This window comes from Rhea pennata, chromosome 9, assembly GCF_028389875.1.
Source record: "Rhea pennata isolate bPtePen1 chromosome 9, bPtePen1.pri, whole genome shotgun sequence".
Lineage (NCBI taxonomy): Eukaryota > Metazoa > Chordata > Aves > Rheiformes > Rheidae > Rhea > Rhea pennata.
This window is the reverse complement of record NC_084671.1, coordinates 10994240-11010591: the sequence shown is the minus strand read 5'-3', so window position 1 is coordinate 11010591 and position 16352 is coordinate 10994240. Positions and strand designations below refer to the sequence as shown.

Sequence of the window (16352 nt, the reverse complement as noted above, 5' to 3'; positions counted from 1 at the left end):
TCTTAGAACTTCTACTTACCTGGGGTCTTTTCTTGATACTTTTTGCTTTTTTAAATGTCCGATTTTCAACCCTATCCAGCATTGCAGCCAAATAATTGCTGGCAACACCTGCAGGGCTCTTCTATGCACGAGGCAGCTATTTAGCTCACATCTGCCTGCCGTGGAGGTTGGCCCTGCTCCCTGTAAGCTCTCTCTGCGTTTCCTCCTCCCCCAGGTGAGTCTAGCTCCAAGGGCTGGTGCTGTAGCCTCACACCCCATGGGGGCCCGCAGCATAATTCTTGCTCTGCCTTTGCTGTTCCTCCCAAACCAGGTCAGCGCGAGGCTGTTCCTGCCCTGCCTGATGGCGAGCGTTTCCCAGGCTCCGTGCAGCCCCAGCTTTGCTCCCAGCTGCAGCTCCAGGAAACCGTCGCTGGAGACCTCTTCCCTCGGTGCCCCATGGAGTGCTGGTGGGTGTCCAGAGGGGAAGCCAGACAGCCCAAGACCGCTGGAGTGCAGAGGCAAGTCCTAGGGGCTGGGGGTCACAGGCCTCGATGACCGCAGGTAGGAGAACGGTAAGGTTTGGGGAGTAGCATGTGTGACGAGACAGAGCATGGGGAGAAACCCACGGAACCAAGGGGCTTTCAGAGCTGACATTGCACAGTCGAAGAGGCTGCGATACGTGGAAAGGAGGATGCTTGTGAAGAGAGACATGATGGCGTTGGGAGAGCTGCTTCGTGAGGAAGCCCTTGAAGGGGCTCTGCAGGGCCTGACGCCCGGAGACCAGGGATGGGTATGTGGGGTGGTGATAAGGGGCTGGGGAGGAAGGCGGCAGGGGAGTAGCGGGATCCTCCTGTGCCCCCTGCTTGGTTAGGAGCGTGCTGTACGCTGGAGAAGGCGCAGGGCTCGGAGACAGAGGCCGGGGCCTGCGGGAGGGAGGCAGAGGAGACCGCAGCTGGCCTGGGCGGCCGGGGCCACCGCCCCGAGGCCAGCGTGGCGGGCGGCTCGGGCCCGCTCCGGCGTCGCCCCGCGGTGCTGCGCGGGGGCCGCTCCGGCTCCCCGGCGGGGCGCTGCGTTCCGCCTCGGTTCAGCTCCGGGCCCGGCCCGGCCCGGGGCGCCGCTCCCCACGGCGGGGCCGGCGCGGCGCGGCGCGGCGGGGCGCCGGTTCCGGTTCCGGCGGGGCCGGGGCGGCGGGCGGGGGAGGAGCCGCCGGAGCCCGAGCCTGCGCGCTGGAGCCGGGCGGCGCTGGGCCCCGCACAACAAGAGGCGCGGGGCGGCGGGCGCGGGGCCGCAGCCGCGCCGGGGCGCGGGGCCGGGCGGGGGCCGCGGCGAGGCCGGGCGGCGGCGGCCGGGGGCCGCGGGCCGGGGCCGGGGGCGGCGGCGGCGGCGGCAGAGGGGGCGGCGGCCGGGCGGCCGGGCAGGGGCGCCATGGCGGCCGCCGAGACGAAGATCATCTACCACCTGGACGAGCAGGAGACGCCGTACCTGGTGAAGCTGCCGATCCCCGCCGAGCGCGTCACGCTGGGCGACTTCAAGGGCCTCCTCAACCGGCCCAACTACAAGTTCTACTTCAAGTCCATGGACGACGACTTCGGGTGAGCGCGGCCGGGCCCGCGGCCCCCGGCAGGGGCTCGGCCGCGGCGGCCGCGGCACTCCCCGGAGTCCCCCGTGTGCCGCGGGGGCCCGGCGGGGGGTCCCCGGTGTCCCCCCCCCGCCCCCGTGAGGAGGGGACCCTTGGGGGCCCGGCTGAGGGGCTCCCTGGTGTCTCTCTGCGAGCAGGGACCCCCCAGGGACCTGACGTTGGTGGCCGTGGGGCTGCCTCGTGCCTCCCTGCGAGGGAGGCTCGGGCTTGGGATCAGCTTCCCCTTCCACGTGCCCCTGCTGGGAAGGGGAATCCTCCGCCTAGTGCGTGGGGCCTGGGGGCAGTCACTCCGCCGTGCGTCTGTCTGTGGAGGCTGCTGCCTCCTCCCCCCCCACGCCATCTTGGTGACTAGCAGCCCCCTGGTGCCCTGTATAGGGAGGGAGCCCCTCTGCACGCCCAGCCCCGTTGCCCTGCCTCTGGAGGGACTGGTGGTGGTGCCCCCTCTGAGGCCAGCAGCCATCCTTGTGCCATGTGTGGGGAGGAGACCCCCCCCCATTGCCTCCTCTCTGGTAGCAGTTTCCCCCCCCCCATTGCCTCCTCTCTGGTAGCAGTTTCCCCTGGTGCACCTCCCGTGGGGTTGGTAGTCTCTTCCTGCTGCATCTGGGGAGAGGCCCCCCCACTAAGGATGCTGTGTGGGGGAAGCTGTCTCTCTAACTCATCTGTGGGGGACTGGTAGCAGTATCCTCCATTTAATCTTCTCTGGAGTTGGGATGTCCACGTGCCCTGCCTGAGGGCAGCTGGGGAACAGTATCATGCTGTGCTCCTCATGTGAGGATCACCTCCTCCCCCTGCTCGCTGTGTGCAGGACAGCACCTTGTCTGAGAGCGTACCTCACAGCGCTGCGCCCCACCTTGGAAGTGCGGGGCAGCGGCTTCCCCACGTGTCCTTTATGAGGTTGTCATTCCCCCTGTACGGCCTGTCTAAAAGGCTTGGGTGTCTCCTGTTGTGCCTATTTGGGGACAGTACCCTTCCCTCTTTTGTGGTGGAGGGAACAGGGCAGTGCTCCCTCCATGAACCATATGCAGAGAAGGGCTGAGAGACAGTTTTGTTCTGGTATCTTCATTTTGGGGGTCCTAAACTGCAGCTTCTTTCTCCCCACCATATCTTTGGGAAGGATGTGTAAAGGGGACTGTCTTTCTCCTTCGCTATCTCTGTGCAGAGTGGGTGAGAGCTTTCCACGTGTACCCTGTCTCTGAGAGGAGGATATGTACAGGGGTAGGATGTCCTGTGCTTGATCTCCAGGATGGATTCGTATGGAAAAGGGGAGCAGTCTTGCCTCATTTGTCATATTCTCTGGGACAGTTCTCCTTCAGCACCCTTATTTTCATTACTTCTTTGTGGCAGTGTCTAGCTCCCTCAATCATGTGTGATTGTTTGGAGGTGAAGAGTTGCTCTGTGTTTCTTGTCTGGAAGATTATATGGACTGATTTTTCCATGGAGCTTCTGCTGTCTCCCACCTGTGTAAAGTCAGCCTTTGTTCTGGGGAGCAAGTGCCGTGTGAACTTAACTTACTGTAGGACCCTTTGTTCCTGCTCTGTTTTGCCCAGAGACGTCTTCCTACATCTGGCTCTTCTCAGGAGCCCTTTTCAGGAGCTGCAGTTCTGTCCTGGGAATGTAGCTCCTCTTGGCTTCCGCAGCATGTGACCCTTCATTCCTAGCACATTGGTATTTGAAAGAGTTGCGTGATCCTTCTTCTTCTGGGCTTGTTTTCCCTCATAAGATTTAGTGTTTACAGTAGGTCTTGTGTATGGAGGCTGGGCCTGCAAAAAAACTTTCATTTTTATAGTCTTCCTAGTGTCTTCTAACTGCAGCCAAATACCTCCCTAGGCTGTGATCTTGGCTCGTACTGTAGGTTAAACAGGGCTGGGCCTGTTCAGTGCTTGGATGGAAATCTGTGTGGCTGCCTCAGTAGGGGGTGCTCACCTCTCTGCAGTCAACTCATCTCAATGCCCAGGTTCCCGTTAGCTCTGGAGCTGCCAGCTTTCAGATGAGGCTTGAAATTAGGAGTTATTCCTTTGACCACAGTCTGGGACGCTTTGCCTCCCTGAATTCCTCCTGACCCAGCAAAGAGCTTGAGTGCTCAAAAGCCTTCCCCTTCTCTCCTGGCAAATAGAAGCATACAGCCCTCATTTTCCATAAGTTTCCTCTGCAGTATCAGTTGTCTGCTGTTCGTTTCCTGTCCCTCAGCTGTTGAGTAGTGTTGGGTGCTATGAAACAGCTGCCTCTTGCTGTCTTGGAGGGGACTGTGTTTCACTGGTGGGTGAAGTGATTTCTGTGTGTGCTGTTTGTAAACAAATGCTTTTGGGATCCTTTGAAATGTTGTTCTTGAAGTGAATTCAAACTTGTCTTGAATGAAATATTGCCATGTGGGTGGCAGAGTGTCTGCATAACTATAAACAAAGTTTAGTAATAAATAGCAGTGTCTTGAGTTGTGAAGAGGGGTCTGGTGGCAGCAAAGTTCTATATTGTGCCTTTTTATTTTCCTCTGTTTCTTTAAGGCTGCACAAGAGGAGGCAGATGGTAGGTTAATGAAACTCAAAGCAGTGTAGGGAGTTATTGTAAGTACCAGTGGGGAGATAGAAATCATTCAGGAAGATCTAGTGAGATTAGAAGTGGCAGAAATGCATGAGATGAGATTCTGTTAGGGCAAACTTAACTAATTAATCTGGGAAAAATTAACATCTCTGGAAGAGAAGGTGCACATAGTCTACCAGCTCTGTCTGGAAGGCTTTTTAGGCCTGAGGCCATGTATGAGGAATATTTTCCTTGCTAAAGTTTTGTGTGATGAATTAAATACTTGGAGCAATAAATGCAGAGGCCTCATGTGGAAGAGAGGGAGGAAAGCCCCTCACAGTGGCACTGGAGATGCCCCATCAGAAATGATGCCTTTGGATCTTTGCATCTCCTTTTCAGAGAGCCAAAGAAAAGAGAGAAGATACAGCCAACCCCTTCCAGCTGCTGCATTGTCTCTAAGGAGCCTTGAGGCCCCAGGCAGCAGTTGAGATATTTCAGGAACCCCTGGTGACTGGTGTCCAGGAAGGAACAATCAGTTGGTCTGTAGGGAGAGACAGGAATGGAAGGGCAAGAGGCACCCCAACTGCTTGGTGAAGGCCTGTAAGTGTACAAGCAATTAGTAAGAACCAATAAGAGCTTAATGGTGGCTGTATTCAGAAGCTGTGCACCAAGGAGGGCATTGCTTTCATGCGCACTTATCCTCCCAGCCTCTTTCCTCAAGATGCCCTTTGCCCAGCATGGCATTTGCTCATGCTTTCTGAGCTGGGCTAGTTTTTGCCAGTTGGATAGTGCCTGGGAATGGTACCTAGGATACAGCCCCTTCATGGAAGAGGCAAGCTTTTAATGGCTGGCCCTGTGGCAGCTGATCAACAAGGAAGAAATCCTGCAAATCCAATGGCGTATGCTTTTCCTTAGCGCTTGGACCTTTTGCAGGGCCCCTGTGGCATAAGGCTATGTTCTCTTTTCAACTCTTGTCAGGATTGGAGGCATCTCACCTCATTCTAGGGTCAGCTGGAACAAGATTTGATCTGATGCTTCCACTCACTTCTCTTGTTCAGATTAAGTTGATTTTTCCCTTTTACTCCTTTTTGCAAGTTGTACATCTCTAGTCTGGCATTCCCTTCAGTTCACCCCATCCCCAAGGCAGTATTACTGCCGCAGTCTTAGTGTGTGGGATTTTTCTTTCTTTTGTTTATCTTGTTAATATTTGTTTGCTCTGAGAATCAGGACTGTGAGGAGCCATTTCAGTGTTTACATCTCCTTGGAAATGTGAACCGAGGCTTCCTTGAGTGGCTGTGGAATTGCCAGGCTGTGAAGGGAGCTAACGCTAGTCAAAGTGTCCAGTCCCAAATTAAGAGGAACACAGAAGGGTTTCATCTGTAGGTGGGAAGGAGGGGAAACTAGAAGAATTCATGGACCTGATCATGGGGAGGGGAGCTGTGGGCAGCAGGAAGGCTGCAGTGTTTGTTTGCCTGGTCTACCCAGCCTGTAGCACTAAACAGTCATGGAGTTCCAGTCTGAACCCAGCTGTGCAGGGCAGTGATTTAGGGTGCACATACCTCTACCCTTGTTAGCTTTGCATACTGCTAAGCCCAGAATTGGAGGCATGTGGAGGGTGGCACATGGCCACCCGGAGTGCAGCTAAGCAGATGGATAGTAGAAGCACTGCAGGGCACAGAGGTGGGCGTGCTTTTCTGGGACCCAAGCTGGTTTGTGTGAATTGCAGAAATATCCTCAATCTAATAGCCTTGCCCTAGCTAGAGGAGGAAGGGGCTTGTTCTACATTTTTTTTTCTTTTTTCTTTTTTTTAAGCTTAACATCTTCTAGGTGAGAAATCTGTTTGTGCTGATCAGAAGGAAGAGTCTTGAATTAGCATAGTGCTCTGACCTCTTGTGTGATGTGTGTTTTCTGCCAAGCCACCTGCAAGCTTTCCATGGGGCATTGAACAAGCTTTTTAGTTTCTGTCCTTTTTGTTCCTCAGCTGCAAAATGAGAATTCTAACAGTGCTCCTGTGCCTTGTCCTGTCTGTCTGATGTTGTGAGCATCTTGATCAAGTGTCCGTGTGAGCTTAGTGTAACGGAGCGGTCAGCTCTATAGAATTGCTGCAATATGGGTATTGTAGATTCTCCTGGGGGCCTGTGCAGCAGTGCAGGAAGAAGCTGCACTGACAGTGTGTAGTAGCTTATGGTTTGCTGGCTTCAGTAATGTGTAAAGTGTTTCCTCTTGCCTGAGTCCATTGTAAGGAATGTACCTTTCTGTGTCACAGATCTTCTCCCTAGCCAAACTGTGCACATGCTTGTCCCAGCTGAACCGCAGGTTTGACTTCACCTCTAGCCAGGTGACCGGTGAACCCTGAGGAAATTCTTTTATCAGTTAAAATGTGGTTTCTTTTAACTCAATTTTTGCTTGTAATCGATGTTAGTCATTTTCTTCCAATAGAAAGATGTTCCCACAGGAATGTGCTAAGGTTTAAGTTGAACTCCTTTTCAAAGCAATTTAAACCAGTGCAGTATGTGTGTTCAGGTAGCTGCTTAGCACCTGGCCTGAGGTTCTGAGGTTCTGTCTGCTGTTCTTTACATAAATCCTGGAGTGCCTGATTTTATTTTATTTTATTTAATTTTATTTTGGGGGGGGGTGTTTTTTGGTGGTTTTTTTTCCCCTCTCTGCCTCTGGAGAAAGCACTTGGTGAAAGTGTGATTGTTTTGTTTTTTTGCACTTTGCTCAGCCGGCTCTCCTTTTCTAGGCTAGAGAGAGCAGAAGGACCCATTTTGCCCATGATGGAACCAACCCTTTCTATCTATCTTGCCTACTTGTGCTGCACTGCTGAGAGAACATCAGTGATTTGAAGTGCAGTGGTGAGTTGGTGCTGCTCCTTTCACTGCTACTGGTTTCTCCCTCTTATGTGCAGGGCTTGATTCCAATTTTAGCTTCAGAGCTGTGGCGAGTAATTCCTAGGTCTCAGCTGCTGTCAAGTGAAAATTGGTATCCGACTAATCACTGGCCTGGTATCTAATCCAGACCTGCTTAATTATCACCTGCTCTCCAAAGCTGGGTACAGGGCTGTGATTAGGGCAATGCTCTGGAGGCAGAACAAAGCGGTCGCTGCTGGAATTCACAGTGCAGGGGTCAGATGCCGTTGGTATTTGGCGACCTCATCTCCTGCACATGTGCATGGGGAAATGCGTTGATGGTTACTGAAAGGCTGAGTGATTTATTTTTATTGCAGGATCTTTTTGAAATTAGTGCCAGGAGTGACTGTCCTTCTGGCTCAAAGTGTTTGGAGCCAGGGAAGGGATCCTAAACTTAATAAGCAGTGTCAGTCTATAAGCCGTGGTGAGCTGCTGGCCTGGTGCCCCTGCTTTTTCTGCCAGCTCTTTGCAGCATGAGTTGGGGGGATTTGTTTTATTTTGCTTTTTGGGATTGGGTGGTTTTGTTTTTGGGGTTTTGAAAAATTATTTTATTTTTTGTTTTTTTGAATTGGAAACTTTGCTGTCTGTAAAAGACCTTTGCCTGTCACATGTTCTTGGTGAAGAATGCTTCCGTGCCTGCTTGGATTCCATGCAGGGAGAGGTTGAAGAGAAATCTTTGCTGAGACTGTGAGCTAAAGGGCTTCCAACGCTGTGTGCAGCTTCTTTCTATGGTCACATCCTTCGTGCTGCTTCTGTCAGTGACAGCATTGGCCCTGCTGTCAGATGGCCTTCACTTTGCTTCAGCTTCCAGCCAATTGCTGTTCTTGTGCTGAAGATGAGAAGGTAGCGTGTCCTTAGGATGGTGGGAAAAACACTGGCATCTAACTTGGGCCTTCAAGAAGACTATTGGTAGGCCTGTGCTGGGAGGCTTGGGAGGCTGACTCTGTACTGGAATCTGTTTTGCACTGTTAATTTTCCTACTTGGAAAGAAGACCTGCTTGTCTCTGTTGGATTACTGAAACTTCTGCTGGAGAGACCAGAATAGCTGAGGGAGACAGGGCAATCTGTTCTGAATCCATAATGTCTCTAGTGCTGGCTATGCTTGTCTATCTCTTCTTGGAATAAAGAAACAGACTCAGCTTTCAAGTCTCTGTCCAAAATGACCAACTTTCTGAAGCATGGTGCATGATAGCTGGTTAGTACCCTGTAGGTTTCCTTCCTTGGATGGGAATGCTTCCTGGCACACTGACCAAAGTCTTGGGAAGCTGCTGGAGGGCAGAAGTCGTAGCACTGCGTCTCTTGCTCTGTCTGTTCCAGAGGTACGTGGTTCCCTGCCTGCTCACGTGAGATCCTCTGCTCCAGTTAGCTAATGTCCGCCAGAGACTGTTTTGGACATTTGCGTGTAAGTTACTGTGGCCTGTGCCGCTGTCTCCTGAGCTGTTGAGGGTTTGGCAGAGGACTGCTAACCACTGTCTGCTGTAGTGGTGAGAAGTTCCTGTAATGTTCCCCCGTGCTTAAAAGGGGGGTAACCTACTGACACTGGAACTGATCCTGGTTATAGCTGCCGCTGGAGACTGTTTCCAGTGTAGTTGGGGGCGGGGGGCAGGCAGTAGTGTCAGGGCTGGGGTGCACATGGAGAAGGCTACCTCATGGTATTCACTGCTTTCCTCGGTCGCGTTGTGCTGCTGTTTGGACCTGGCTATTACTGACTCTGTAGGTGTCCAGCTTTGTCTGTGTTGTGGTTGGAGCTGTTTTAGCAAAGGCCACAGCGGATGGCAGTCATAGCCTTTTTTGCCCAAGGGTGGTGTTCTGAAAGCCAAGCTAGCCAAACTGGGCTGCAGACCAATTTCCCTAAGGCTTTGTCTGTACTATGCAAACAATGAAGCTTTACAACAGCTATTGAACTTGTTTGCAACTAGAGCTGGTCAGAATATATATATACATATATGTATATTTTACTGAAGGTATTTTCTCCAAAATATGATGTTTTGTTGAAGCCAGCATTTTTCTTGGAAAGGTATTGTTTTTGATGGAAATGTTTCTTAAATCTCTGAAAAAGAGAAATACAGGTCAACCTTGACCCATCCATTAGAACATAGCTGTTTTGATGCAATTCTGTGTTTTGAAATCATTTGGAAGACTCTAGTTTGAATTTCTGCATGGAACAAAAAATGATCTCAGTGTCTCAAAAATTGTCATGAAGTAAATCAGTGAACCCTGGCTGGCTGTAGTACAACTGTGCTCAGACATGGCTCATTCTCTAGGATCAAGGTCAAACACCATTTAAAAATGACTCGTAAACCACCATAATCTGGGTCTTAACTTGATCATTGATCATTGTTATTGGAACTAGTGATGATAATGATGGCTGCTATTCAGTCTTCTGGTTTCTCCTGAAGTAAAACCAAGTGATTAATCTAGAACTTGGCCATTCCCAAAGCCTGGGCCTTAGCTTTCCTGCAGAGTGGGTGGAAGACAGCTGTGCTTCAAGGTGGCAGTGTAAGAAGTGATGTTACTGCCTATGTGGCTATGGATGAGACCAGAGTGGGCAGCTGAGAGGGGGGGTGAAGGGAAAGTATTGGTTTTAGATGCTGAGAAAAGAAGGTGCTGGCTTGTTGGAATGGATATAAATAGCTGTTGAGCACAAGGCCTGTGTGCTTGGCGTGCTGAGCCTTTAGTCAATCCCTCTTTTCAAATGTGTTCCCTACCTCCTCCACTTGTAGTCTCCCCATCTGCTCTCTCTACATGCAGCTCTGTGACCAGCCTCAGGAACATTCGGGTCAGCACTGGGGTGCAGGTGTATTGTCTGAACCCTCCAAGGTGGAGGTAGTTACCTTCTATAGTCAGTTTGGGGATGCTCGGAGGAGAAGGGCAGTGAGAGCACAAGCAGAGAAAATCTGATTTCCCCAGCAGCTTTTCTGCTGTACAGATGTGTTTGGCCTCTGTGGGCACTGGGCCTTCCATCTAGACTTGAAGGCTGCATATGTAGAGGTGTAGGGAACATAGCTAAAATTCCTAAAGTTCTCCTTGAGCTTGTTTTTGCACTTACAGCAGTGGGAAGTCTCTTGCATGTCTACACTGCAATTGTTAAACTCTTCTGAGCTGAGGGTATCTCTGCTGTGACAAAGTGCTACTCCCCTACCCTTGACTGCATCCAAATAGATACAATAGTGTTGTGGTTTAGAATATTTGATCTACATAAAACCATGTGAAGGAAAGCTGAGCTTGAATGTGGCGGAGGCTGTGCTTGCAGGAAACTGCCTTCAAGTTGTCCCACTGACTTTGCATGAGGCTGCGCATCTGATGAAGCACCAGTCAGGACTGTGGGTTTTTTGATGCTTCCTGTTGATTTCCTCCTCTGTCCATCCCTTGTTTGTTGGTTGGAGCCTACCGTTGTGGCCTGTGCTGGATGGATGGTGGTTTTCCAGAAGGGGGATGATGCTGTGTCGTCATTTGTTGCAGTTGTGCTGGCTTGTTGGGCAGTAGAACAAGCCCTGCTATTTCAGGACGGTAGGAACAGGTTGGTAACACTCACAGGTTGGTGACACTCCTGCTGGTGACTCTCCAGAAATTTTTGGATCAAATCCATTTGTGAAGGCTTTTTTGGAAATCACTGAAGAAAGGTACAGATCTGGGAATTAGGCTAATTTCTGCAACTTTTTCTGCTTCCCTCACAGGAGAGATCTCAAATGCTATACTTATCTGTGTAATTCCATGGTGGCCTCAAGAGAGCATGTGCACTCTTGGGCCTTGAATATGATAGTCTGCATTAGGCAGTTTGCAGAGCTGATACATCAATATCTCACTGAGTCCTGCTCTGAAGGTCTTGGTTTTGCTTCTGTTTCCATTGCTGTATTGTTGTCATTGTAGCAATAACACTGAGCCCATCTAGCAGTGCGTTGAAATTCTGTGCAAGCTTTGGTAGGCAGAGATGATACTGACCTTTCTGTGTCGTGTAATCCTGTATCACATTGGACAACTGGGACTTCTGTGATTTTTTTTTTTGGGGGCCATTATTAATGGAGAAAAGCCAGAGGCGTTGGTTTTTCTGGTCATCAGTTAACTATTGAAGGCAGTGGAAGCAACATTTGGGTACCATGTTTCCCCAAGTCCTCTGTGCTTGTTATCCCTTCAATGGGTTGTGTGTCTGTCTGTCTTGCTGGCTAAAATTTGCTACCTTGTGAGAACTAGAGGAAGAGAGAATAGAGTAAGTGATGGCTGAACTGCTGCAGGGCAGGTTCATCTTTCTGGTCCTGGCTGAGGACCTGGAGCTGAAAGGCTACCTCACATGCCCTGGAGCAGAGACCCATTTTTGGGAGCTCAGGCATCAACCACTGTGTAGAGAGGTCTGTCTGTCTGTCTGTCTAAATCTGCCCCTAGAATTTTGAGAGGACTGTATGGCACCTCTGACTGCTGGCAGCTGTCTCACTGATAGCATGAGAGTGCAGGGTCTGGGCCCAAGAGGCTTTGGTTTTTCCTTGTTTCCTAATGGCTTGTGGCTCCTGCTATAGACAGGCTGATTCTGATGACAGTAAGGGTCTGTCGGAGGGATCTTTATTCTGGGAGCTCTGACTTAGTATGGATGATCATACCAGGAAAACTGGTGCTAAAGCATTGGCCTGCCACTCGCTTGACTTGGATTTTTTCCCTGAGCCATTGCTCTGACCTGTTTGAGATCTGTGTTCCTCCTGTGTCTCTCCACCCATGAGCAAGTAGGTTGTCCCCAGTACACTGAATCCCTGAGTTCAGGTCGGATCCATGTTGTGTGATGCTGCTGCTGTTGATGATCAGAGCAGTGTCAGAAGTGTGGGAATAAACATAATTTTGTTGCTTGGCGTGATCAGCAGGGTATGGGCAGGGACAGGGTGCTAGGTGTTAATAGGTGTTCGCTGAGTTGGCCTCAGGGCTCAGCAGCTTCTCAGACTGAAGCTTTTTCCAGAAGCTGTGATGGATATGTAAACTCCATATTTCTGTTTGCATAAGGCTAATGAGCTGTCCCGGTTTATTCAGCCCTGTCTAGCTGAACCAGTATTTTGGTGCCATTCAGACCTACCTGTGTGCCCAGCTAAAGCTATGGTATACTGGAAGCCCATGTAAAGGCTTAATGCAGGAAGTCTTGCTATTGCATTGTGTTAGTTCATTTGAATTTTTGTGTTTTTACTGTTTTATGTAGCTCTGAAAAGGGTGGGCTTTTGTGCAGTAGAGTCCCTTATGGCAGGCTTCCAAGTTGTCTTGAACAGGAAACTTGGTAAATGCAGCAATATGTCCTGAAGGGGCACCTGTGAGAGGGATGATCCTTCCAGAGTGAGTCTCCGGGATGAAATGTTTCACTTTCGCTGGGTCCAAAAGGTGAGTTAGTTTAGAAAACTATTGGGACTTTGTAAGTTGGGTTATTCACTCTCCAGGCATCATGGAAGGGGCAGAGAAGTTTCAGGATGGCAGTGTCTACTTCAGCTTAGGTTACCCTCTCCTGGGGTTTCCTTGGGGCACCTCAGGCTTAGTGCACAAGCATGTAACATTTGTGCAGGTTGTGCACAGTCTTACGTGTCTGAGCAGGGTCAGACTCACTGCCTAGCACGTGCATGTATATTTCTGATTTTCCCATGCAAAAATACAGGAGCCTACTTCAGCAGTCTTGGTGCAATTAGTACCTGTGCTCTGGTTTTAGGAAATTGCATGGTATGCATGTTCTGTGTAGTGAGTGGTGAAAACTTGAGGTGGGGACTACTCATGTTCATGTATCTGGCCATGTTATCCATTGGGAACAGATGAGCTCCTCATCAGCCAGAACATGGTGCTGACACAGTGTTGATGGTGATTTAATTGTGACCAAAAGAGAGATGCTCCATGGAACCTTGGTATCAGAAACACAGATAATCAGGAAGCTCAGAAGCAAAGTCCTTATTGGCAAATCCACAGACACAGGAAATGACCTTACTGCTGTAATTGCTTGTGATAAGTCTTTCTGAGCTGGTATGGGGAAAGATGGACATGTAGAGTGACCAGCTCAATGCTGTTACTGAGCTTCCCTCTGCTCCTGGGATATTTACAGGCTGAGGACAAGTTTTGCTGTGTTTCGTTGGGAGTTGGCAGCCTTGCCTCTGAGACCTTCAGCAAGAGGAGCATGTTGTGCCACCTGAGACAGTGACTTCTGGAGGTCACTAACCGTTATCCACCCTGTGGCGCAGTTGTTGAAGATGGCAGGTCAGAAGATTTTGAATGGTATGCAACTGGGCCAGCCTGAGAATATACGGTGTCAAAGCAAGCAGCTCTGGGTTGGACTTAGTCTCACAAGAATGGGGTATGTCTCTGTGGTGATCTGAAGCACCATCCTCCTTTAAACTAGAGATCAGTAACCTCTTCAAAGAGAGGATAAGCTTCCTCACAGTTTAGAGGCAAATCCCAGCAGGGTCTGGACTGAATTCTGTACATGGCATTTCACGTATGTACTACTGACTAATGCCAGTCATCGCTTACAGCCAGGCTGCTGGCAAAAGAAGCCTTGCTTCTTGCAGAAAATTGCTTTCTTTCCAAACTGAAACCATGGCCTGTACCCTGTTTCAATAAATCTCTGACACTTCTTTGGAGGAGTCCTGGGCAAATGACAGTCTCCTGACTGCCTAGAGATCACTTCATTCAGTGGATCACCCATCAGGTGTCAGGAGGAATTCTGTGGTCCAAGGCTTTCAAAAAGCAAAGAAACTGAAGGGGGTATTTTCATTACTGTGAACAAATTGGCAGCAGGGTGGAGATAGCTTACATTTTCCTTGCTTCTTGGCTAATCAGATTTCATTTACAGTAATTGACTGGCTCCTGCTCTAGAGCTTTTGCCACTTTCTGAACCTCTAGTCGTGTGAGCTGTGTGCCAGCACATGGTTAGTTTGGTTAGGATGGGAACATCTTTCTTGTCTTTTCCTTCAGCAACCAGTGTTCTCTTGTTCCTTGGGTGCTAAGTGCTAGAGCAAGCTTGGTTGTCTTGGGAAGTGATGCTTGGTAAGAGATTGCTGTGCTGCTTGTATTGTTCAAGGGCCAGGTCCTACCTCTGGAAAGGAGTTTGATAAAGAAGCCTAACTTTAGCTGAACTAAATGAAAGATGTAAAAGACTGCTGAAGCACTTTTTGCTCTTTTTTCAGGGAGTTTCTTGTACTGTTTCCTGCACTGGCACCATCAAATGCAGACAAAGTGAAACTGGCCTTCCTCCACCTTTGACTGGATTTGTCTATTAGCAGACCTATTTGAGAGCCAGTCATTTAAACGGTGGTTCTTGTGCTTTGCTTTTTTTCCAAGTTCTTTCTGGCTTGCTGACAGTTTCCTAGGAGTGAAGTGAATATTTCAAGTTGTGCCAAAGTTATGCAGTGTCAGAAGGTAAGGAAGAAAAAGGACATAAGTCCCTGCTCTAGTGATGCTTGGGAATTCAAACCTCTCATGCCCTCTGCCTTCTTTCCTGTATTTTAGGGCCAGAGAGGTCTAGTGTCATTGCTTGCCCTTTCTTCAGAGTGCTGGGACAGTCTGAGATCAGGGACAAAGTTTTTTCTTTGCCACCATGCAGCTGTTGCGGCTCTGAAATGCTGCTCTTTGCATGCGTTCTCTTTCTCTTTGGCATATATTTTGTGGAAGAACTTAAAGTTTTGAGGTTAAGTCCCTGTTGGGTTTGTAGGGGTTACCCATATGTCTTATAGACCCAGCTGGTAGCCTAGCTGGATGTGAAGAGCAGATGCAGTCAGTGGCTTGTGATCCAGAGTCTATTATCCTTCAAGGTCTTATTTTCCCACCAAGTAGGCAGTTAGACTGGCTTCCCTCAGAGACTCTTACAAAGTTGTTTGTGCTGGGAAAGGATCGCATGAGTTGGTCAGCGTCTTGGAGGCTGTTTTGTCATTTCCTGGGGGGAGATCTGTCATTAAAGACAAATAATTGTTAACGTGATGGGGGAAATGAACCTCACTCCTCTTCCCCACAGGTATCTGCCTTGGTCTGTGCCTTCTCGGGCCTGCTTCGGGAGGTGGCTGCCTGGCAGAAATGCACTGCAAGAGCAAAGGGCTGGAGCTGGGCAGGGCTGCTGTGCTTGGAGCCCAGGACAAGGGGGTGATGGTGAGCAGGTTGCTCTGGACTAACTCCCTTCATCCACTGGGATGGAAGTCCAAGATTTCAAACTTTTGTTTCCCACCCTCCCCCTCTTTCCCTTTTTTTACCCTCTTCTCCTCTCCTTGCTCTCCTGCTCTCCTGCTGAGTTGATGCTTTTCCAGGAATGAGCTGTACTGCTAGCCCAGCACATTCCACAGCAGCAGCGCTTTTTTGGCAGGAGCTTTGCCTGCTGTTAAGCAAAGCAGGGCTGACTTGGTGTCCCTTAGCTGTGGGCCAGAAAAGGAAGGCCTAAACCTACCTTCAGCTTGGGGCATGAAGAGTCTTCCTGGACATCATGTCCCTCTCCCATGCCCGTTCTATATATGCTGGCAGCAAGAAGATCTAACGCCACTGTGACCTGTCTCCTCTACACACACCCCCGTGCCACCTTTGGAGCCTTTACAGCGCCTTGCTTTTGTATACTGTCATCTTAACCAGCGTGCAGTCTCTTGGCACTGCAAGAAAGCCTGTTGCTTTTTAGTTAGCCTAGGGGGTGACTTCTGTAGAGAATTGCAAGGAGTTCCCCAGTGAAGTCCTGAAGCCTCTTTAATAGATTACTTGATGAAAAGTAGGTCCTATTGAGACCTTTGAGGTTTGCTACCTTCAGTAGCTCAGGAAACCTCAGAAGTTTGTCCATCTCTATACAAAGTCTCTGTTCTTTTTATCATTTGGAGCTGCTGTGTTGCAGCTTTCTGCATTGTGGGCTCTCCTAGCTGCCTTTATCCAGATGGAGTTAAGTGTCATATAGGGCCAAGCCTCCTCCTATTTGTTTGCCATCTCTCAGTGTTAATATGAACCACAGCAACTGTACCAGGATTTTGCCATCTCTCCTATGCATTTGTCTCCTTTTGGCTGTGGCCTATTTGGGCATGTTTTCTAACCCACCTCAAATACAAACCCACTCTTGTATATCTTGGGTTTGTCTTTGTTCCCTAAAGGTCATTTCTGTAGATATTATTCCTCAAATCTTTCTTATTGTCGGTGCTTGCACTTGTCTTGTATGCTTGTGTTGGATGATGCAGGAGCTGAAATAATTTGAGCTACTGGAGTGAAGAGTCTGACTGGGCTTGGGCTGGGAGTTCCCGTTTGTCCTGATTTCCAATTCAAAGAGACTGGAAGTGTCATTGAACCTTCAGGGGCCTGGAGAATGCTTCCTTTGATGTCTCAAAATGTCCTTCTGGGGGTTGGAA

The 16352-nt window shown here is 49.8% G+C and overlaps 1 protein-coding gene across 3 annotated transcripts in view; it reads left to right on the top strand.

Moving 5' to 3' along the window:
* The first annotated feature begins 1370 nt into the window (after window positions 1–1370).
* Window positions 1371–16352, top strand: part of DVL3 (dishevelled segment polarity protein 3) — a 34383-nt gene continuing 19401 nt past the window's right edge. For 2 of the 3 annotated variants that reach the window (XM_062582899.1, XM_062582898.1), the window contains exon 1: window positions 1371–1571. In XM_062582899.1, the coding sequence (XP_062438883.1) occupies window positions 1405–1571 (167 nt within the window). In that variant the 5' untranslated portion in view covers window positions 1371–1404. Of the gene's footprint in view, window positions 1572–6968; window positions 6988–16352 lie in introns of those variants that run through there. The other variant, XM_062582900.1, reaches the window with a different exon arrangement.